The 24947-nt window shown below is 37.3% G+C and overlaps 1 protein-coding gene across 1 annotated transcript; it reads right to left on the bottom strand.

The window, feature by feature from the left end:
• Positions 1 to 11095: 11095 nt before the first annotated feature.
• LOC110585097 (40S ribosomal protein S20-like) lies at positions 11096 to 20282 on the bottom strand. Its single transcript, XM_044912722.1, has 2 exons — positions 20234 to 20282; positions 11096 to 11568 (listed from the first exon to the last, which is right to left on the bottom strand). Exons 1-2 carry the CDS (start codon positions 20280 to 20282, stop codon positions 11096 to 11098), a joined length of 522 nt encoding a protein of 173 aa, XP_044768657.1.
• Positions 20283 to 24947: the final 4665 nt, after the last annotated feature.

Genomic DNA, 24947 nt, shown 5'->3' with positions numbered 1-24947 from the left:
TCAAATTTAACTCCTTTTAATTTTTCTTTCCAGAATATATGTGTATGCTTTTATAATCAACTCTAAATTTATGACTAAATCAGGAGTGACAATGAAGAGATTCTCTTCTATGAACTCTAGTCCCATTGGTGCTTTTGTTTAATGGATCAAACGACGTGGTAAAATGATGAGTGCAGATTGCTAAAAATGAAACAATGTAAAGATTATCACTGGATACAAGTCATAGAGAAAATGAGGAGGTATATATGTTAGGGGATGTTGAACTGATCCTCTTTATATTTGCTTGAGCATCATCTCTTTCACTCATGATGCTACCAGAGTAATAGTATGTGCATTATAATTTAAAAAACTCTGATTTGTCAGGAATTTGACTTATAAAAAATTTAAGCTTTATTGTCATATAATAATATTTGGAAATAACTTATTCTGGTGCTGTATATAATATCATAGATTACAAGAAAAATATTTATTAAAATATTTTAAAATTACAAAATTAACATCTATTCTTAAATATTAGCTGCCTATATAGGATAGGAAGTAACTGACATCTTTTAAATATTTAACACAGTTCTGGATCCATAATATCAGGTAAACGCTCCACTGACAGGTATTACCCTGGAGATCACATGGCTTATACAACCTGGAGAGTTGCCTTCAAAAACGAGGGTGGGCAATTTCCCAGTATTTTAAGGTAATACTGTAGTGACAATTCGCTAGTTTGGCTTGAAGCATCCTGGAGCTCCTTATGAACCAACTTATTTTTGGAGGTAAAATAATATGCTTAGAGACATGTTCTTTAATTGGTGGGGAAGAAAATAAGTCAGCTTTCTCAGTAAATTATTGATAAGGGTTGTAGTATTTCCTGATATATTGCTAAGCTTTTAGTAAGTGCTCATATGTGTTTGTTTGATCTTCTTTTGAGTAAAAACTTCTCCCAAAAATCTACAGATGACATGGGGACAAGGAAGCAGGTCCTGTAATCAATAGTATCTGTGTCTGATCCAACTTCTGAAGATGGTAATTTACATAGCGCTATATCATCTATAAGTTATCTCCTATAAAGGGAGCAGGCTGAAATTAATACTCTTTGCTGTTTTTCAGGTACCGAGCTTTTATGCCTCACTTAGAAAGAGGTAGTCTGAGGTATGTGTCTGAAGGCATAAAAATGGTGCTAGAGTGTTGGTTTTTTTTAAATATTTATTTATTTGAGAGAGAGAGCAGGAGCAGTGCGGGGGGAAGGTCAGAGGAGAGGGAGAAGCAGACTCCCTCCTGAGCAGAGAGCCTGATACGGGGCTCAGTCCCAGGACCCTGGGATCATGACCTGAGCTGAAGGCAGATGCTTAACGACTGAGCCACCCAGGCGCCCCGCCAACTTGATATTCTTGATTTCCTCTGACCCCTACCATAGAATCCTAGTTTCTATCATGGACTTTGAATTCTTTTATTGACAGGGTATTCTGAGAACGTATTTATCCTTTTAGTCATTGGTTGCTCGGTAGACTCAAAGGAACCTTCATTCATTTGTTCAATACACAAAGTATTTATTGAGCATCTACTCAGTCACTTGATCTCTGATTTCTTTTCTACTATTTTTTTGTTATAATTCATTCATCATTCAACAAATATTAGTGCTTACCATGTGCCAGGCATAAAGGGATACATACAACTGTATCTTTGTGTGAAGCTCTTGGCTTAGTTGACTGTGGTGTCTTTGTGAATTGATCTTCTCTTCTCCTGTGATTTGTTCAGTGATCCACTCCTGACCTGTGAAAGATACCTGCTCTCAGACCTCTTCCATTAGTAAATTGAAGCACAGGCTTTCCTGAAGTTGTACCAGCTTTTAAATCTTCAAAACTTAGCATCATTTCCTTAGGTCTTCCTTCTTCAAACTGACTCCCAGGCATCTACTAGTCTTTGTAGATGTCCCTGGATGCCCTATTTACCTGGATTCATCCTGTGTATGTAGTGGAGGGTGATAACCTGTTTTTAAATTCAAAATGATTTTCATTGCTTCTTGGTTGGCTAGCTTGGATTAATTGGTTTTTTTTTAAATAAAAGAATAACCAGGATAGAATACATCTGAAGTATTCTGCATTTAACATTTATTGAATGCATACCATGTGCCGGGGCTGTGATTCTGTGCCATAATGTATTACATTTCCAGTAATCCCCAAAATAATACTGCAGGGTAGGAGTTACTTTCTTCATTTTATAGATGAGAAGTGTGAAACTCAGAGGTTTTATCTCTTGTTAATATATTTCATTAATGGCCATATCTAGATTTGAACTCCAGGCTTTCTGGCATAAATCTCCTATTCTAAAGCTGTCCTAAGTAAAGTATGTTGGTCTTGTGAAGAGATGAATGCTGGTAGGTACATACTTTTTGAAATAGAGGATTTTCAGTAATGCATGAATTCTCTGGAGGGAACAGTGTGGCAGACGTTTTGGTTTCATCACATGGGGTTCTTGATTAGTGACAAATTCATACTGAACTACCGATCGGTAATACTGTCATGTAAGGTGGAAGATGTATTTGTCTACCTAAAAATGCTCTTTTTAGCTTTGGAAAATTTTAGATTTTTTCTATTAACTTGGTTGCTCTCAATTTTATTATCACTGAAATATATATCTCCTCAAATCACAGCAAAAGAAAATAATGCCTTTGAATGGTTTATTTTTAATGTTTGAACACATAGAATTCAAACTGGGGCCAGTTTTCAAGTTGGTATTATGTGATTTTTTTAGTCAGTACATGGAGGATATGAAAGTATTTGTATCATGATGATTTTTATTGTTTACTAACTCCACAGTAATTTAACTTATGGTTGTCAAATTATGCAGGGATATGTCATGAGAATCACAGAATGCTGTTCTAGTTAAAATCCCCCCCAATTTTTATTTCAAATATCCAAATTTATAAATAACTTCAGACCTCTGATTTTGCATGGGATTAGTCAAGAAGAAAGAGTGGAGTCAAATAAAATACTCTTTCTCCTTCCTCCACACCCCACAATCATCAGGGACTTGCATAAATGTACTTGAGACTTAATTTGCTTCATTTTGAGTTTCATTTTCAAAGCTATTTCTTTTTCAGGCTTCCCATTACACTTTATTTGAAAACCAGCTCTTATCATTTTAGTCATTATTGTCACAGATTCCAAGTTCTTAAATTATGCCAATCACAAAAGATACTAGTTTTATGTTCTCATCTCATTCAGTGGCTGTTCCAATATCCCAGTCGAGGGCCACGTTGGCAACATTCAGCACAGATGACAGATTTTGTTCTGTGCAGGCACACAAAGAAATGGCTGGGGAAGCGGATTCACCATTTCACTCAGGCAGGAAAGGAGCATCTCTCTGGGTCCTGTAGCCCATGGCCAAGAGATGTCAGAATACTTACAGCAAACATATAAGCAATGTAATTAGCTCATAGTCTACCTGGTCCTCCCCTCTCATTTGGCATTATTAATCCAGACCCCTAAAGGCCAAAGTGTTAACAGTTTGCTGGAATATATATTGACCTATGCTTTCTTCAAGATGCAGCTTAAGCTAACCTCCTAAATGCAGACTTTTGTGATCCCATCCTGTACTTCTTTCTTTTCTACTGTTTCATGTCTATACCAGTGTTTTGGCATTTCTCACATGTGCTTTTTGAAAAAGTGCGTGCGTGTGTGTGTGTGTGTTGTGTTCATGACTACCCCATAGATTGTAAGCTTTTCCCCTGCAGAGACTCCATCTTACCTTCTTCTATCCCCGTCACTACCATATTTCTATTATAAGAATTGATAGCTTTGAAATAACTGTTTTTTTTTTTAATAGTATAATGGAAAGAATCACCTGGTTTCTGGTCCTGACTCCACAATTTATTAGTTATTAATTGATACTTTTATTCAACATGCATAAATTGAGTGCCTACTATGTGCCAGATTGTTCAAAGTGCTAGGAATATAGTGGTGAACAAAACAGTGAATCTATAGACAAGACATTCCTGCCATCCCAGAGTTTGCATTCTTTGGAGAAGACAGAAGATAAGTAACATAGTAAGACAAACACCAAATAAATATTATGTAGAGAATTAAAATAGGAAATGTATAAGTTGTTATTTTAGATTAGTAATTTAGCTGAGATCTGCAGGTCAGGGAAAAGGCATCCATGATGGGGAACAGTTTATGCAGAGACTACAAAGCAACAATGAACTTGTCCTATTTTAAGAATGTGAAGGAGATCACTCTGAACAGTGGGCAGGATGAGAGTGAGATACCAGAGAGATAAGCAAGATAAGTGGTTTGGATTTTATTTTTTGTACATTGGGACAACATCGGAGGTTTCAAACTGTAGACTCTTATTATTTGATTGGTTTTACAAATATTACTCATGCAGTATCTGGAGAATGGATTTGAGGGGGAAGAGAGGTAGTAAAGATCCTAGATAGGAAATTATAGCACTAGCTCAAGCAAGAGGCAGTTCATTGGTCTGGCTGGTGGTAATAAAGATGGAGATGGAAAGATAGATTTTAGGATATGCTTGAGGAAGAGTTAAAGATTTGCTGAAGGTTTGGGAAGTTAAAGAAAGGAATCAGTCTTTGTAAACTTGGGTAAGTTGCTTAAATGTTTCTAATGACAGACCACTCCTGAAATCAGAATTATAGGTACATCATTGATTACCAGCTGGGGGTGATTTTGTCATCATTGGTCCTCAAACTTGGGGACATTTGGCAATATCTGGAGACAGTTGTGACAATCACAACTGTATATGACATTGCTGCTACTAGCAACTGGTGGGTAGAGACCATAGATGATGCTAAAAACCCTACAGGGAGAGCTGCCTCAACAAAGAATCACCTGGCCTCAAATGTCAATAGTGCCAAGGTTGAGAAATCCTGAAATACATTTACCCACTTCACAGAGAGGTGGTAAGGATTTGCTGAAACAATACATTGTAAAGCAGGATGGAAGTTTAAAATTCTATACCAAGTATTATTGATGCTTCAGTTTTATAGTGTCTTTTGAGGTAAAGACAATAAATTCTCCCAGTTGAGAAATTGAAAGGACATCTTTTCTCCTACTCCTGAAAGAATGTGGTACATTTTATTTTATTTTTTTATTTTTTATTTATTTATTTATTTTTAAAAGATTTTATTTATTATTTGACAGAGAGAGACATAGTGAGAGAGGGAACACAAGCAGGGGGAGTGGGAGAGGGAGAAGCAGGCTTCCCGCCGAGCAGGGAGCCCGATGTGGGGCTCGATCCCAGGACCCTGGGGTCACGACCTGAGCCGAAGGCAGACGCTTAACGACTGAGCCACCCAGGCGCCCCAGAATGTGGTTCATTTTAAATGCGATACCTTGGGCATTAGCCCCATCATGCTTCAACAGAGTAGCAGAGAAGAATTGAAAATTTTAGTTTCAAAGTTTCTTTTGACTCCCCTACAACCAGTTTTAAATTGTGTTTCAGAACGGCTGATTATAAAATTAATTGGAAATGAGTTTCAAAGTAAACTTATTTTTAAGAGAAAGTGGTGGGTGGGACAACATGAAACTTAGGGGTGGGGGGATGAGGTTGTGCCACCTTTCTCCCTGAGAAATGCCAAGGGGATTAATTAAAGAAGCTGGAGAGAGAGCAGAGGCATGAATAGAGTAGCCAGTTCTTCATTCCTTCTGTCTCCAGCAGTGAGTACCCACTCCACACAGTGCTCTGCACCAAGCTCTTGTTAGTAACCTCCCATGGGACAGGGCACCTCCCCCCAGGAAGTTATGCCTCAAAATGAGGAGAACAAGTAAGCTTTACCTGTAATTAACTTCAAGAGTACAATGAAAGAGAGGTTTTAAAAAAAACTGCCTCAATGAGTTCTTAATTAGGTACAAGATAATGTTGGTAGAGGTTTAAAATATTTAACCAGCAGTAAATATTCAAGGCAGTCATTTGAAGTAATCAATGGCTAGGTGAATGCATACATTAGCTGGCAGAGAATCACTTAATCAACAGTTCAAATAAACAAGAGGAGAATTAAAAATGCAGAACTGAATATACTGAGAATTAACAAAGTTGCTAATTACATTCAGGTACTTTCTTCCTCCAGTCATTGACTATTTAAGCATTTGTCAAAGTATTGCTAAAAATAGCCAGTTGTCAAAAGATTTATTTCTTTTCAGAGATCTGCTTACTTAGTTTGATGGCCAGCTCCAGCAGGCGACTAGAAGTACTCAAGAATGAAGTGCTAGGAAGTGACCTCAGAGTGTAAAGCCTTGAGAATCGTAAACTGGCATATGCTGCTGGGGAGAAAAGATTTTTTTTTTTCATTTCTAATCTTTATCACTTAAAAACTCCAGACTTTTCTCTTTGCATTCAGGTATTATATGATAGACTCTATTAGACAGAGAGCCACAATCATGATAATATGCTAAAACTGACATAATGCATGATTTTCTTCATTTAAAAGATTCTTAGTTATCTTCCTATCCCAATCCTTGTCAACCTCCTCTACACCCTCCTATATACAAAATAAAATATATTAAAGTGTTTTAAATCTTACAGAGGAGGCTATTTTCAGTATCCCCAACTAGAAGAACAAAGTTCTTAAGCCATATAGTAGAATCACTTGTTAGAATGAAACATTCCTACAGGCATTTTTCTTTGCTTTTTGAGGGAAATATGACTTTTTTTCCTCCCTTCAAAGAGCAGCTTCTGTTTCTTCCTCTAGCTTCAGTAGCCATTAAACAATTCCTCATTTTGAAGGAAACATATAGATCCCAAGACGTTTCCGGATTGAAAAAAATCCGTGCGTTCTTTCAAGGCTCCCTGACTTCAAGTTTCCTAGTTCTCATATAACATAATAGGATAATCACCACAATGTGTTGTTGCTTATGCTTTCCCTAGAAAAATCTTGAAGATGGGAGATATAAGTATTGGTTCTAATTTTAGCACTGTTAAGAACGACTTCTGTGGTCATGTACATTGAGTTTCAGCTGACCCACAAAACTGCTCATATTACAATTTATTAGTTGCTTATTTAATCTGAGAATGGCTATGCCTTTTTGGTAACATAATAATTTATTAAACTATATACATATCTTACTGCATATGCATAAATATTTAGCAAACTGAGTATAGAGAAAACGTACCTCAACATAATAAAGGCCATATATAACAAATCCACAGCCAACATCATACTCAATGTTGAAAAACTGAAAGCTTTTTCTATAAGATCAGGAACAAGATAAGGATACCCACTTTCACCACTCCTATTCAACATAGTACTGGAAGTCCTAGCCAGAGCAATTAGGCAAGAAAAAGAAACAAAATATATCTAAATTGGAAAGGAAGAAGTAGAAGTGTCTCAATTTGCAGATGACATGATATTATATATAGAAAAATCTTAAATATTCCACCAAAAAACTATGAGAACTAATAAATGAATTCAGTAGAGTTACAAGATACAAAATCAACATACAAAAACCAGTTGTGTTTCTATATACTAACAATGACTATTGGAAAGGGAAATTAATAAAACAATCCCATTTATAATTGCATCAAAAAATAAAAAATCTAGAAATAACTTTAAACAAGGAAGTGAAAGATTTGTATACTGGAAAGTATAAGTCACTGTTTAAAGAAATTAAAGAATATACAAATATGGGGCGCCTGAGTGGCTCAGTCGTTAAGCGTCTGCCTTCGGCTCAGGTCATGATCCCAGGATCCTGGGATCGAGCCCTGCATCGGGCTCCCTGCTCGGTGGGAAGCCTGCTTCTCCCTCTCCCTCTCCCACTCCCCCTGCTTGTGTTCCTGCTCTCACTCTCTCTTTCTCTGTCAAATAAATAAATAAAATCTTAAAAAAAAAAAGAAATTAAAGAATATACAAATAAATGGAGAGATATTCCTTATTGATGGATTGGAAGAATTAATACTTATTGTTAAAATATCCTTACTGCCTAAAGCAATCTAGAGATTCATTGCAATCCCTATAAAATTTCCAATGTCATTTTTCACAGAAATAGAACAAACACATTCTAAAATTCATATGGAATGACAAAAGATCCTGAATAGCGAAAGCCATTTTGCAAAAGAGGAACAAAAGGGGAGACATCATACTTCCTGATTCTAAACTGCATCACAAAGCTATAGTAATCAAAAAGTATGGTATTGGCATGAAAACAGACACATAGATCAATGGAATGAAATTGAGAGCCCCCAAATAAGCCCATGCATATATGCTTAGTTAATTTGCAACAAAGGATCCAAGAACATACAATGGGGAAAGGATAGTCTCCTCAATAAATTGTGTTGAGATGACTGGACAGCCACATGCAAAAGAATCCGAACAGATCCCTATCTTATACCATATACAAAAATCAACTCAAAATGTTCTAAAGACTTGAAAGTAAGACCTGAAACCATAAAACTCCTAGAAAAAAAACATTGGGAGTAAACTCTTTAACATTGGTCTTTGCAATGATTTTTTTTTTTTTTTTTTTTTGGATTTGACACCAAAAGCAAAGGTAAGATAAGCAAAAGTAAACAAATGGGACTACACCAAACTAAAAAGCTTCTGCACAGCAAAGGAATCATCAACAAAATGAAAAGGGAACCTACTGAATGGGAGATAGTATTTGCAAATCATTTATCCAATAAGGGGTTAATATCTAGAATATGTAAGAAACTCGTGCAATTTGGGGTGCCTGGATGGCTAAGTTGGTTGAACATCTGACTCTTGGTTTGGCTCAGGTTATGATCTCAGGGTCCTGAGATCGAGCCCTGCTCTGTGCTTAGTATGTGGAGTCCGCTTGAGATACTTTCTCTCCCTCTCCCTTTGTCCCTCCCCATACTTTCTCTTTCTCTCAATATGACCATCTAAGGTAATATGCTGACTTAGTACCTTATATATATTATATATCAATTACACTGCTTTTCCTAGCCATAACAAAACTAACATAGAAGTTGAAAGTACGAGCCCAGAGTTGTCTAGCCAGTAATGACAGAATCAGTATGTGGACTTGGATATATAGTTAATACATAAAAGAAGGTTTCTCTAAATTTCTTTCCTTTTTTCTTATAATTTCTTTATATATATATGTATGTATATATATATATATATATATGGATGTATATGAGTGTCATGTGTACGCATTTTAAATCTGTATATTCAAAAGTTCATCATATAAATATAGGAAATAGTTACAATTTCTAGATTCTTAAATTTCATAGTGGGGCACCTGGGTAGCTCAATAGGTTAAGCATCTGCCTTTGGCTCAGGTCACCATCCCAGGGTCCTAGGATTGAGCCCTGTCTCTGGCTCCCCACTTAGCCAGGAGCTTGCTTCTCCCTCTTTGTCTGCCCCTCCCCCTGCTTGTGCTCACGTGCTCTCTTTCTCTCTCTCTATCTCAAGTAAATAAATTTTTTTTTACTCTCATAGTAAATTATATTTCGTAACTTGTATTTGAAGTTTTGTATTCATTCATTGTTATACTCCATGAGGAGCACTTATGAATAGTTGGAAATGCAGAGAAGTGGTTAACTTTTAGGATCTTTGATGTATACACTTTAATAAATAGGTCTAGTAAAATTCATATTTCTTGACATATTCATTACTCAGCAACAAAAATGCATACATCTTTTTAATTATTCGCAAACTTCCAGTGCCTTCAAATCTTAACAATGAATTAGTTCCTTTGATGTTATTATACACATTTAATGAAATTTATGCAACTACACAGAAAAATAGTATAAGCTTCTCTTTTGATCCTTTAAAAAGTAGGTAAACTGTTTCTTTTGCAATTGTAGAATCTGTTCACAGATTGTTCTTGGAGTTTTACACTTTTGTATGTTTCTGCTTGCTGTTTTATTGGTTAAGCAAAATAAGACTTCTGGATGGCTTTTAAAATTATACACAGGCTTTGGGGTGCCTGGGTGGCTCAGTCAGTTAAGCGTGTGCCTTCAGCTCAGGTCATGATCTCGGGGTCCTTGGGATCAAGCCCCATGTCAGACTCCCTCTCCCTGTCCCCCTTGTGCTTTCTCTCACTCTCTCATAAATAAATAAATAAATAAATAAATAATCTTTTAAAAAGTTGTACACAGGCTTTGAAATTTTAAAAGTCACAGCCTCATGGGGGCACCTGGGAGGCTCAGTCAGTGTGTCTGACTCTTGATTTCCGCTCAGGTCATGATCTCAGGGTTGTGCGACTGAGCCCTGCTTTGGGGTCTATGCACAGCATGGAGTCTGCTTGAGATTCTCTCTCTCCGCCTCTGTCCCTCCCCCCACCACCAGCTCACCTACACACTCTCTCTCAAAATAAATAAATAAAATCTTAAAGAAAAAAAACCACAGTCTTTAAATAAAGTGTTTAAGAAAAAACAGTTACTTTTGAACCTTTTTCCTCCCTTCAGATTTAGGGCACATAAGAGAAATGCTGCTGTGTTAATTTTTGTTCTGGGACTCTGAAAGGATGCAAGGCACCACGTCAGATAAAGCCATCCTGGTCAGAGGAATATCAGCCTGTCAGCTCTTGAAGACCCATTTGGAGTTTGAAATAGTAATTTACTGAGTAGATAATTGAGAAAGTTGAGTTAGGACAGGATTTCTGGGCCTGATAATATATGAATGTTTCATAACTGTCAGTATAGAATCCTGTGAAATCTGTTTACTTTGAAGCTGAAAATATCATCACATTTATATTTAAGTATTTATCTGTAGTGGATAGACATAGATATTAGGTTTTGCTTAATAAAAATAGTCACTGCTTTTTTAAATCACAATTTTGTCTTTTTGGTGAGAAAAAGGTACATCAAAATGAATTATCTTTAGCAAGATATTAATATTGTCTCTTATGAACTGTTGAGTTTAAAATAGCTTTTTTAGCCTACTCTCTATACTTTTTAATACATGGATAATTTTCTGTTATAGCCAACATATTATTTAATAATGCAAAGTATTTTAAATTTCTAAATATCACTATTTTTGTGATTTTTTTTTCTGATCACGAAAGAATACTATGAAAATGCAGAAAAGTATAATCACTGATTTAAGTGGGATTCCCCAACCTAATTTTATGTTTCTTTCTTTTTTTTAACAACTGATAATCAATTTATTAAAAAGATTGATTTAAGTATCTGCAATGGTGACTTCAACCTCAACTCCTGGCTCAATACTGATGGAAGTAATCTGCTTAACAATCTCAGAAGGACTGTGCAAATCAATGAGTCGCTTGTGGATCCTCATCTGAAAACGATCCCAGGTCTTAGAACCTTCACCACAAGGAGTTTTTCTTGTAGTGATTCTCAGAGTCTTGGTAGGCATCCGAACTGGTCCTTTCACTTTGAGATTCTTTTCCTTTACGCCTCTGATCAAGTCAGCACATACCTTTTCCAAAGATTTTACGTTGCGGCTGGTGAGAGTAATTCTGATTTGGTGAATCGCCACCTCCGGTTCCACGGGTGTCTTCCCGGTGTCTTTAAAAAAGCCATGGCTGCGGCACGGCTTCCTGACCGACTTGTTCCTCGGTGAGAGCGAACAGCGGTGAGTCAGGAGCAGGAGCAGGGCGTCCAAACCTCCGCTGTAGCTGCGACTGCGTCTTCCTCAAAGAGCTAATTTTATGTTTCTTTGACCATTTTAGGAGCCATACTTTTTTTTTTTAACTAAAACTTTTTTTTAAAAGATTTTATTTATTTATTCATGAGAAACAGAGAGAGTGAGAGAGAGAGAGAGAGGCAGAGGCAGAGGGAGAAGAAGGCTCCCTGCTAAGCAGGGAGCCTGATGCAGGACTCAATCCCAGGACTCTGGGATCATGACCTGAGCCTAAAGCAGACACTTAACCACCTGAGCCACCCAGGTGTCCCTCAGCTAAAACTTTTATTGGGGACTTGTAACTTGAATTATAGGGACTTCTGTCTTCCTGGAACCATTTTGGGCCTAAATGCAACCTAACATGTTCTTAATTATAAGCTCCCAAAGGGGCAGGGATTATATATATGTTGTCCTCAAGGTACATAGTAGCCATTCAGTAATGAATGAAAAATATGCTTAGGTGATTTTAAAATAGTCCCTCAGTTCTTCTGCCCTGGAGTCCAAATAATAGTACTTAGAAACCTGAAATGAAATGGGACTAATATTTGTCTCAGCAAAGTGACATGTATATGGCTCTCAAAAAACTGGCTGTGTTTTCCTTTTCAGAAACATAAACTTATTAAATAAACTTCTGTAATGAGTGGATAAGATGGTGTATCCTGTGCACATAACCAGAGGAACATTTAATCCGCAGTTCTGAGAGATGAAAGTCTCATTTTGAGGAAATGCAAAACAATTGAATACATTTTATTACTTTGCATTTAAAGTAGGGAGGTGGTGAATACTCAGAAGAGTATTCCAGCTATTCTAGTTCTGTTTCTTAGTAAACAGTTATTTTTACTGACAGGTGAGAATATTTTGCCTGCACTTATTTCATAGACACAAGCTCTTATCACATGATTTTTCTCTCCAGGCACCCTCTTCCCTTCTTTTTCTTCTCAAGTCAGTTATAGAAACAGGACTCTTGAGGTAAAGTGAGGAAGAAGAGAAGTAATATCTTCCTGCTTCCTCTTTCTAAACAATAGGGAAAGATCAAAGTTAGGGTCAGAACTAATATTGTCAACTTACAAAAGAGCCCATTCATCATGCCTAACTTTCTTTGATAGTATCTACACAGGCTTCTGTATCTAAAGATGATTTCATCGTCAATATGCAATCGGGCAGGTCAATGTTCATTTCATTTGTGAAGAAAACCACATCAAGCAAATTTCATTATAAAACCTAAAAATCAATATACATTTGTGCCAGTGTTCTCAAAAATAATGAATGTGAGTACTCCTTTACCTTGAAATAACATTTCTAAGGATTGGGTTTTTACTAAAAGAAGGAAGAAGCCATATTTAGTTTTGGACTATTATTGGACAGTATTTGTATTTGATACGAAGGTAGTGATATTAAGAATGACTTTTGGAGCCCATTTTGCTTTAAATGTGTTTATTGGTCAGTAATGGTGTCTATGCAAGTTGAAATTGACTAGAGTACAAAAAATACTCATATGTATCAACTAGTAAATATCAGAATAGTACAAGGATCATAGCTAGTAGTTGTTTAGTATGCAGTATTTATGGGCACTGTGATAAGAATTTTCTTTTAATTTTTCATTAGTCTTTATAAGTGCCCTAATATGGGAGTACAATAGTGTGTGTAGGCTAAATGCTTAAAGTCCCAACTACCACACAATAGATGTTTCTATTTCACCCAACAGTTTATTTTTAAAAAATTTTTTTAAAGATTTTATTTATTTATTTGACAAAATGAGAGAGCAGGAGAGCACAAGCAATGGAAGCAGGCCCCCCGCTGAGCAGGGAGCCTGATATGGGGCTCAATCCTAGGACCTTGGAATCATGACCTGAGCTGAAGGCAGTCACTTAACCAACTGAGCCACCCAGGTGCCCCCACCCAACAGTTTAGTACAGATGTGTCTTTCTAGTTGTGGCTCACCATTTTACAGACCTTCTGAGTCCTTTGCTGGGTTCTTTGTTGCACCCACCACAAGAGCGGAGAGAGAAGGTAAGGATAGCAGAGATGGTTTTATATGAGCCAGGCCTGGGAAGAGGCATCTAGCCCTTGAGCGACATTCCACTGGTAAGAACTTGGTCATGTGGTACCTAATTGCAAGGGAGCCTGGGAAATGTAATCCAGCCTTGTGTGCAGGGGGGAAGGAAATTAAGTTTGGTGAACAAGTAGCCAATCTCTCCCATAAGGGGGTGTTATTCTCCTTTTATAGATAACAAAATAAGACCTGAAGTTCAAATAATATCCAATATCATCTAAGTGCATAATGGTGATACCACATCTGTCTAAAAGTCTGTGTTTCTAAGCACTGCCTTCTCATTCAACACTGGAATGTATTGTGTGCTACTTCCTGTGGTTTACCTTGGAATCACCATAGTATCTTCCCAATGAAAAGATTAGCCAGGGAGATGTATCCTGAGCTTTTGACTTTATGCTCTATGCAAGGTCCTCCACTGGACCTTGCTGTAGCTCCCCTGATAATGCTGAAATCCTAAAACAGATGTAGTAAGTACAACTTTGGGAGAAATTTTAAGAACCAGCCATCATTTCCTTTGCTAACTCTGCCTCCTATCATGACAGCATTCAGTGCTCCAACTGGGAGCTGTTCTGTCAATCTGGGTTCCTATCGAGAGTGATGAGCAGGACTCCTCTGCATTTCCATGTCTGATGTGGAGTACAAGTGACAACCAAAAATTTCTCTAAGACACTGAGTTTTAATTTTGTAGTGTTATTGTTGTTGAAGCATAACCTAGCCTTTTCCTGACTGGTAACACAGTGTGTCTGTCTTAGTGTCTGTTTTATTGGAATCTTTATAGAGGTGCATAAATATATCCATGTCCCTGTTTCGTGTATTCAGTTTTATACATCCAAGTCTTGTTTTAATAAGCATGGTTGAAATTTATGCTGTAACCACACAATAGAATATATGGAGCTCATAAAATGGATATAGTTTAGGTCTATATTTACCTACACGAAAAGATGTCCATGATCTATGATGATGTGGAAAATGTAAGTTGAAAAATGCATAAAGTTATATATGGTATTTCATAATGTCAATAAAAACTTTATTCTCACTTTTGTGAGACTTCACAGGAAGAGGGCTAGAGGAAGTGATGGCACCTGGCTGATCCTGATGCAGTTTCAGCTACCATGATCTTTTAAGTGATGTGATACAATGGCTGTAGTTGATCATAGTTGGGACCCTCGGTTCTGGCATACTGAAGTCCTTATTGGGCCTAAGAACATGTTAGTTCTCATTTCCTTTCCCCAGACCTTACTAATTTACTAGGTCCTCAACTCTGTTTCCATCTTCTCTGTGAAGAGACTACTCATCTCTCTCCCAGCTGCCCTCCTTTTTTCTCACTGCTTTCTTACCATCTTTTAATTGTTTGAATCTGCCCACTTCACTCACTACATCCTCATTGGAAGCAGAGGCTTTTTATTATTTTTTTCCAGAAGTAAACACAAAAGCAAATAGTAATGAATTGATGGACGATAGTAACAAGTAATATTTATTTAACAATTACCATATTTTTGGCAGTAATACAATTTCCTTGATAATTGGATTTTCAGAGGATTCTTGGGTAAGGTAAACTAAATTTAACTATTGGTTAAACTATTAGTTTAATTTGCTCTTTTTCTTAGAGAACTATGTGTATGTTTTCCTACATGGATTAGAATCAACTCTTGTTTTAACTTCTGTATTAAAGGCATTCCAAAACCTGTTTGATATAAAAATAAATTTCTATATTTAAGGCATTTCAAAACTTGTTTGATAACACAATTTTGTCTGTAACAACTACCATTCATGAGTTTAAAATAACTTAGTAAATTCTTCATATTGAATTTAAAATATATATTTTTCTTGGTTGTTAGTTAAAAATATTGAAACACATTTGCAATACTGTGATTTACATGAAAAATATATATTTGGTCATCTGAATGACCCATGGATCCTGACTCACAGTTCCCAAAACCCTTGGAATTTCCTAAGCCTTGAGAGTGACCAAGTTGTCTCTTGTTATGTTAATGAGGTGACTTTTGGGAAGCACCTAAGGATGGGGACTGGTTGCAGGAGAACCAGTGGTGTGATTAGAGGGTTTAACTTTCAGCCCCTGCTCCCATCCTCTGTGGGGAGAGGGCTTGGATGTTAAATCAATCACCAGTGGCCGATGATTTAAGCAATCATGACTTTTTTTTTTAAAGATTTTATTTATTCATTTACTTGAGAGAGAGAGAGAGAAACAGCATGAAAGCGGAGAGGGTCAGAGGGAGAAGCAGGCTCCCCGCCGAGCCGGGAGCCCGATGCGGGACTCGATCCCAGGACTCCGGGATCATGACCTGAGCTGAAGGCAGTCGCTTAACCAACTGAGCCACCTAGGCACCCGCAATCATGACTTTTAAAAACCCAGGAACACAGCCATTTGCAGTTTCTGGGTTTGGGAACTCAGGGGAAGTAATGGGGGAGTGGCATGTCTGCAGGGCATGGGAGCTCCTGGCCTGTTCCGCATGCCTAGCCATGGCCTCCATCTGGCTCTTCCTGAGTGGTGATATGGTAAGTAAAAGGTTTCTGAGTTCTGTGAGCCTCTCTAGCAAATTAATTCAACCCAAGGAAGGAGGAGGTTGTGGGAACCTCTAATTTATAGCCAGTTGGCTAGAAGTACAGGTAACAATCTGAATTTAGAATTGGCATCCTCAGTTGAAGGGGATTGTGGAACCTGCAATTTGTAGTTGGTCAGTCAGCAGCACAGGGAACAGCCTGGATATGCTGGATTTGCATTTGGCGTCTGAATTTGGGCAGGGCAGAGGCAATGGCTGGGAAGTCTTGTAGGACTGAAGCTTTTACCTATGGAACCTGATTATTTCTGGGTATAGGTATCAGAATTGAGTTGGATTGTAAGACATCCAGCTGATGTCTGAGAATTACTTGTGTGGGGATGTATGCCCCCTTCCCCCCAGAAATGTTACAATTTTTACATTATACATTTAGAACGTTATAGGTATTCTGATGCTTTAAAATGTTTTTTTTCCATATCGAAGCTCTTCTTGAATGCCCTTAAAATGCCCCCCCATTATTAATTAATTTTATTTTTGTTTAAAACAGTGGCTTTCAGTCTTTGAACATTAGGATTGTATGGGGACTTAAAAAATAGTAATAATAGTAATGACAGCCTGGCCCCAGGGATTCTTATTTAATTGATCTCAGATGGGAGCTTAAGTACCGGTGTTTTTTAAACTGACCCCATGTGATGCCTATATGTAACTCGGGTTGAAGAATTTTGAGAAGAAATTTTCTCAAAAGTGTGATCCACAGGTTACTGGGGATCTTTATGAATCTTTGTGATCATTATAGCTCTTATAAATACAGATTTTGTTCCTGATATGAAAGAATTTTCCGTTTCAAACTTTTTAGGTGTCTTGCCAACATTGGCACCACTTCATAAATTGTTATGTTTGGTGTTGCTTGGCAAGTTGGGAAGCTGGCTTACTAACTGAAATTACTGTCTTAAAATAATCTGAAAAACGGGACAGTTAGAGTGTTGAAATTGAGAGCTTTAGGTGTCTTTAGTTAAACTCACTCATTTTGTGGATGAGGAAATTGAGGGATGATAGGATACAGCTAGTCAGATGAAGAACAGGGACTTTGAGGCTCCTAGCCCATGGCCTGATACTCTTCCTGTTTTACCCCTTGCCTCCCTGGAACCTTGTGCAAAATCACTGGACTTAAGACTTCAGTTCATTTTGAGCCAGGTCCTAAAAAAATCCACCATTTGTTATTTAAACCCCAGTGCTAAGTTCTAATTACCATTCAGTAATTACTTTACAGTGAGCAGATGTGTGTTATTTTCTAGAAAAAAAGCTGGAATGTGTTCTACACCTGTACCTTCAGTGTTTATCCACTGAGAAGTAGCAATCAGCATTAATGTATAAACTCAAGGTGCTGAGGTCTCAAATTTAGCTGAGGCAGAGTGCAGTGTAAGGGTTTCTCTTGCCAACAGATCAAATGTTCTCCAGGCTCCTATCACCCTTCCCATTTGCCAGTCACCAAAAGTCTGCTTTCCCCATGAAAAGTAGGTTTTGTTTTTGTGCATTGAGTGGTACATTGGTGAAATGAGTTGGTGCTTTTCTCATAGGAATTTATTTCCCTGGGAGCATAAAGTAACAAATGTAGCAACTGAGGATTTGTTTCTGTTATTATTTTGTTATATTGTACACAGCTAAGATTACAGAATTTAGGATGTTAGGTTAGCAACAGACTACATCAATGGACTTTAATTATTCTTTTAGTTTTTCGGTGGAATGGGCTCTTTGGCACGGCACAGCCCTTATCATGCTCAGAAATGAGTTTGGAGAATGCTAGTGGGCTTGTTTCAAACTGGGATTCATTACATCATACCATGTGGCTGAGTATTATTGTTTGTTTCACTCAAATTTCATACTTAGAAATTTTGTACTCTTTCAACGTGGGCTGAAACTGAATGGTGTCTATAAATGCAAAGTAGTACTATTTTTTTAAACGTACATATTTGTTCAATAGGTTTGCTCCTAGAAAGGTGGGTTATGTGGTTTAAATACATTAGCCTCCTGGGGCGTCTGGGTGGCTTGGTCTTTTGGGCCGCTGCTGCCTTCAGCTCAGGTCGCGATGCCAGGGTCCTGGGATTGAGTGTGAGTTGGGCTCCCTGCTCAGCGGGAACTTGCTTCTCGCTCTCCTCCTCACTTGTGCTCTCTCTCGCTATCTCTTTCACTCTCAAATAAATAAAATCTTTAAAAATAAATCTTTAAAAAAAAAAAAGGGGCGCCTGGGTGGCTCAGTCGTTAAGCGTCTGCCTTCAGCTCAGGTCATGATCCCAAGGTCCTGGGATCGAGCCCCACATTGGGCTCCCCGCTCTGCAGGAAGCCTGCCTCTCCTCTCCCACTCCCCCTGCTTGTGTTCCCTCTCTCGCTGTGTCTCTCTCTGTCAAATAAATAAAATCTTTAAAAAAAAAATAAATAAATAAAAATAAATACATCAGCCTTCTGAGTATCCTGAGTATGGAAATTGTGTTCATTGTAGCTTAAGGGGATACAGGAACAAATAGTTTAATTGAAGTCTGAATATTGCTACATCCCCAAACAGTCCTACACTTAGTTTTTTTCAGATCAATTCATGTTTGTTTCTCAATTTGGACAGTTAATGAGTAGATTATAGTGGCAAGCCTTAAATGGTATCGTCATGGGGGTCAAGTACAATCAGACAATTGTTCAGATTTATATTTGTTTAATGTTGAGTTTTTGTGGTTTTTATTTTTTTTAAAGATTTTATTTATGTGAGAGCAAGAGAGTGAGAGTGCACAAGTGGGGTTAGGAGCAGAGGGAGAGGGAGAGGGAAAGGCAGACTCCCCACTGAGTAGGGAGTCAGACCCTGGTCTCTTTCCTAGGACTCAGAGATCATGACCTGGGCTGAAGGCAGAAGCCTGACTAAGTCACCCAGGTGCCCCTAATGTTGAGCTTTTGTAAAGGTAGTCAGTTTTTTCCTTGAAAGAGGCAATGCAAACTTCTCCCCCATCTTTCTTTTTTCCTTTCAAAGAGTAGTAAGGGTAAGAAAACAGGCAGTGTCTTAGATGGAAGGAGAGGGACATTATGAATGATAGAATTTTGACATTATTAGTTGACATTAGAGTATAAATCTTCTTAAAGTCAAAATTGGTAACAAAAAATTTTTCCTCACAAAAAAAGCATAAAGCCCAAGAAAACAATCACATGAAATGAATCCATGATCTTGTGAGCCATCAAAACCTTAGGTGGGATAGCATGTCTACCCAAGGGGAGGGGCTTATGCTGCATTCCAGTAGGTACATAATAAATAAATTCAATGTGTATACTCTTCAGTATAGTTAAATGTAATCTAAGAATCTTATTAAATAGTAACCTAAACTATTGTGGTCAGTTGAAAAGAGGAAATTTTGCATAAAGGAAAATAGTCTCTTAGCGTTTTAATTCTTAAAAAAGTGATACAAATATTTTAAATTATATATAGTACTGTACAAGATAATCCATATCTTATCCGTATATTCTTTTTTTTTTTTTAAAAAGATTTTATTTATTTATTTGACAGAGAGACAGAGAGGGAACACAAGCAGGGGGAGTGGGAGAGGGAGAAGCAGACTTCCCACGGAGCAGGGAGCCCGATGTGGGGCTGGATCCCAGGACTCTGGGATCATGACCTGAGCGGAAGGCAGACGCTTTACTACTGAGCCACCCAGGCACCTCTTATCTGTGTATTCTTAACCTCCTTGGACATGTTAATAATTTACAGTGTTTACTTTCGATCCATTTTAATGACAGAATCAAATCCTTAAATTACAGATAGAAATTAGCTACTTTTCTTGAGCTGCTCTTTCTCTTTCACAGTAAATTTGACAGAGCTACAGCCCACTACTCTATAGCTCATGGATGTTTTCTGCTTGTTGCTTGTCTGCCCTTTGTGACTTAGTTTAAATAACTAGACCCTTAGATTATACTCACTTGGACCCATGTTCTGAAAAGTGGATCTTTATGCTCTGTTCAAGAGCCTTTCTCTTCAGGATTTTACATTAAATGTAGGATTATGACTTTACCTGACTTCTTAAAGTTTCTCTTTCAAGGGTTGAAGTTCAGCCCCTGGAATTTAGTCTGCTTTACTTTGGTGAATGCTACTGGGCTTTTCTGTGACATGATTCTTCATCCCCATGCTTCACCAACCCTCTCCTTCGGACTTCCTTCTTGTCTATTTTAGGAAAAAGTTGACCTATATTTGTTACTGTTCTTGCGGGCAGTGTGTTTTCTGACTAGGCTCCTTCTCTTGTCACCTTCCTGGCCTTGAAGGGTTGGTCTAGTTCCAAACAATTTAATCTTGTTCCACTATGGACTTTGAGGTTGATACCATTTAAGAAAAAGATGGATTGCTGCACCTCTGGAAGTGATTTCATGCTGTTGGATCAAATCTTTTGTAAACTGTCAATTTTTTAACTCCTATTTTTCCTCCTTGAGTAGGCTTTTGAAGATCATGACCACCAACAGGACTATCAGATAGTTGAGTATCTTCTTCACTGATGGGAACATCTTTTCCATAGAAGACTAATATGTACATTTTGATGACCAAGCAGTAAACGACTGCCTTTGACTCAAATACGTGGACTATATCAAAATCAAAGCCCTAAGAAAAGCATTATAAAGGGAAAGCCACCCTTAGAAAAGGGGATACTTTTCTTGATTTCACAAGAAATACATGTTTGTTGTAGAAAATTTGGAAAATACAGCAGTGCATAAAGAATAGGTTACCTTGGAGTCATTTTTTTTTTTTCTAATCCAGATCTAAAGATTAAATATTTGACTGCCTAGTAGATGTTAGGTGTAGGAAGAGAGTGGCAAATGAATTGAATATAGATAATCCACTCAGGGAGCTTAAAGTCTATAGGGGAGACACCTAACCCATGGATACATGAAAATAAATTGGAAAAAACAAATGTGACCATAACCAAGAGGTATGGTGATATTAATGTGATTGGGTGGAAAGGAAGAATGGGTTACAAGGGCTGACAGTGTGAGTGAAAACTAATTAGTGTATTGGGGACTACAGTATTTAGAAGAGAATGTTTCAGCTGAATTTCTCAGGATGAGAAAATCGGCATGTGAAGATCAAGGAGGATAAAATTACAAGGAGATGGAATTGCTTGTGCAGAATTTATGCAGACGGGAAAGAGGTTGGCATGTGTCTGTAGTTAAGAGGAGACCCCATGAGTTTAATCACAGCTTTCTATGGAGGGGTTAAGGGGAGAAAAGAATACAAGAATTAAAAATACAACACAGTTTTAGATACAATCAGTTTCAGATAAATTCAAAGTTTACAAAAGTACATTTTAGAATCCAATAGTATGGTATGTTTATATTAAAGAAATGAGGAATATGCATATACTGTCTTACAACTTTGTTCTAAAACATATGTCCAATATTTTTTTTTTGACACATGTCCAAATCTGGACATGTAGAATTAACAGATTTGTAAATTGGCTTAGATATGTGACATTTAATTTTTAAAAATTCCTTTTCTTCAACTCTTCACCTTACATATTCTGATAAACATATTTATAGTATTAAGCCAAAGGGAATTGCCTTTCCCTTGATAAAAGGCAGAGTGAGTGTTTATGTACAACAAAGAAAGATTGGTCCCAATTTACTCTTCTCCTTCCCTAAATTCTCCTATCATGAATGAGGTCCTTCCATTTCTCATAATACTAGGATTGGCTTATCAGATTATCCTATAGCAACTTCAATTTTGCTTATCAGGACCAAAATGTGTCATCCCGTTTTCTATTTTTAGGGATTGTAGGAAGCTGTGCTTTGACATGTGAGATGTGAGGAGCATCTGTTAAAGAGAATGCTAGAGTTGAAGGTGTTAAATGTTTAAAGAAATGATAAGATTTGGGCTCAGCTTCCATGTAGGTTTACAAAGGGCTTGCAGATACTAGAGAGCTAGTTCTCAGCACATTTCTATGAAGCAGATTTTATCTTCCATAAATACCTAGATGCACAGAGATGGTGAGTTGGCACAGTGTTAATCTTCATATGTCTAGCTTGATGTTAACAGTAGCTCTGAAGGAAGAGAGTTGGTAATAGATATTTTAACCAGTTCCTAATTTTGGTCCTTCATCTATCTTGGTTATAGCTTAATACTTTTTTGTAGGGCTCCCAAAATACATATATGTCTGAGATAATTTTGAATTTTCATATCCCAGTGACACAGAAAACTTCTAGAAATGTACATGAACCAGTCAGATATTCTGTCAGTGAACTGGACTTTATTTCACTTAAATTTTTTTTCTTGTATGCCTTTTTCAGTGGTTACTGAAAAATGTTATTTGGCACGGCTTTGGCAAAATCTGCTACTTGGGTTATGGTGACTCTTCCGGGCCATTGTGTGTATTATTTTCCTGTATGTTATTTAGAGGCCTCCAGAGTACCTATTGAATTATCTATTAAACTACCTCTCCCAGAGCTTTAAAGTTACTGCTCTCTATGTTTTAAAGCACAGTTCTTTGGAAGATTCTTCAATTGTGGTGTATATAAAAAATAAAATGTAATAAAAAGATGGCTTTGTTTTTATTTTAATTGTGACAAGGTAATTTATATCAGCTTTGTTTATTTACTTAGAACTCATAATCGTAATTCACATTTCAGCCTGATTTAAACATTTTTTTATGGTTGTTTTGAGCGGGTCTTAAACCATCAAATATTCCCCAATAAAAAATGGCATTTTTGAGAAATACAGACCTTAAAGTTAATGGAATTTGCTTTGCCAAATTCATACCATGCCTCTATTTATTTCTCTGTAATAACTTCTTTTCGTACATATAACTCATTTCATACTTTGTATCCACTTCATTTCCAACTATCAGGAAGCTATTGTTTTTACCATGTTCAAGACACTACTTAAATTAGTTGATCAATATTTTACTACTTGGTTTTAGACAAATACAGCTACCCTATTTTTTGTTTTCTCTGCTTCCACTTAAAATGTTTCCTTCTTCTGGTATACTGTTGTCGTAACTTGGGATGCCATAGCAAAATAAATCCTATCCTAGGTGTCTTAAACAACAGACATACATTTCTCACAGTTGTTTGTGTGTATATACACACACATACACACATTTCTCACAGTTTTATATATATGTGTGTGTGTGTATATATATATACACATATATATATGTCCATATTTAACAGGTTATTTAATAGAAATCTGATATTTGACAGAAACTTGACTAAGCCAGAGTCAGAATTCCTGCAAAATTTTATATATATACACCACTGCTGGCCTTAAATAGCTTCCTGTAAAAAATGCTGTTATGACTAGAATTTTTGAGATGTAGTTTTACTCTAACCTCTTCTACACCAAATGTGAACTGTAGTTAAAACTGTCATGTTGGTCCATATTATTGTGTCTTTAATCCCTGGAAGCTATGGAAGCCAACCATGATGACCTAGGTATAGTCTGGGCAAGTTAAACTGCCGAGGGCTAGTATAGACTGCATTTACACCTTTTATGCCCTATCTTGCATTGTCTAGATATAAATTTTGACTCCTACGCTTGCTTCAAAACCACACGAAGTCTTCTTACTTTCTTCCCTAGGATTTCTCTAATATTGGAAGCTAATAGTTCCTGAGAACCTTGACCAATAGGTAATGGAGAACCAGTAAATAACTATTCTCCTCTTCAGTGTTTTGAATGGACAATGTTAAAGTTCATTTCCCTCTGTGCTGTAGTGGGATTGATCCCCACTTGCCCATGGTGGTAACCAAATTAATAAAACACCCTTGGGGGTGCCTGGTTGGCTCAGTTGGTAGAGCATGTGACTCTTGATTGTGGGGTTGTAAGTTCAAGCCCCGTGTTGGGTATAGAGATTACTTAAAAATAAAATCTTTTTTTTTTTTTAAAGATTTTATTTATTTATTTGAAAGAGAGGGTGAGAGAGAGAGCACAAGATGGGGAGCAGGAGAAGGAGAAGCAGACTCCCGGCTGAGCAGGTAGCCTGATGCGGGACTCGATCCCGGGACTCCAGGATCATGACCTGAGCCGAAGGCAGTCGCCTAACCAACTGAGCCACCCAGGCGCCCCAAAAATAAAATCTTAAAAAAAAAAAATACACCCTTGGATGAGCTTTCCATCCTCACATTTCCCTGACTTCTGGTCATCTCTTTCTCACCTCTACTTCTCTTTCTTGGAATTTTTCCTAAAACTAAACCATTTGACAAGTCCTTTGTCTCTGTATTTTTAAGGAGCTGTCAAACAAAGACACACTGGCACTTAGAACTTCTAGGATCCTAGATGAGTTATTGAATGTCTCCGTGTTGTAGTTACTTGATCTTTGTGGAGTAATAACTGCCCTGTGTGCAGGAAAGAGTTGATAGAGCAGTCCCGAAACTAAGAAAGGTGCTTGTAAGATTGGCCCTTGGCTGGTACTGATAGAAAGTGTTTCCTAATTGATAAGAGTTGTTCACTCTGCCTAGTCTGTTAATACAAATAATATGGTTTGTGCTCAACACCTCCTTTCTTGTGATCTGGAATTTTGATAATTCTAGGCAGAGAGTACCTATGGATCAGCCCTCCAACAAACAGACACTGGTACTGAGTCCCTAATAGGTTTTCCTGAATGGATATATTGCACATATATTATTACGTTTTCATTGCTGGGAGAAGAGTGTACTCTCTGACCACCACATGGGAGAGGGGAACATAAAGAAGTTTGCATATGGATTCCTACAGATTCCATCTGTGTTTTTTTTCTCGTATTATTCATTTGTGTATTCCTAATACATGGTTGTAATAATTCCTTAACCATAAGTACAGCTTAGATACTGA

Source organism: Neomonachus schauinslandi, chromosome 1 (genome assembly GCF_002201575.2).
Source record: "Neomonachus schauinslandi chromosome 1, ASM220157v2, whole genome shotgun sequence".
In the NCBI taxonomy this organism is placed as follows: Eukaryota; Metazoa; Chordata; class Mammalia; order Carnivora; family Phocidae; genus Neomonachus; species Neomonachus schauinslandi.
This window is presented reverse-complemented; position numbering and strand designations above follow the sequence as displayed.

What these genes read in the sequence shown, in the direction of transcription:
- LOC110585097 (XM_044912722.1), bottom strand. Translation starts at nt 20,282, where the DNA reads ATGGGGATGAAGAATCATGTCACAGAAAAGCCCAGTAGCATTCACCAA. An exon ending in GCCCAGTAGCATTCACCAAA is followed by an intron (nt 11,569 to 20,233) that starts GTAAAGCAGACT and finishes TAGCTCTTTGAG; the next exon opens with GAAGACGCAGTCGCAGCTAC.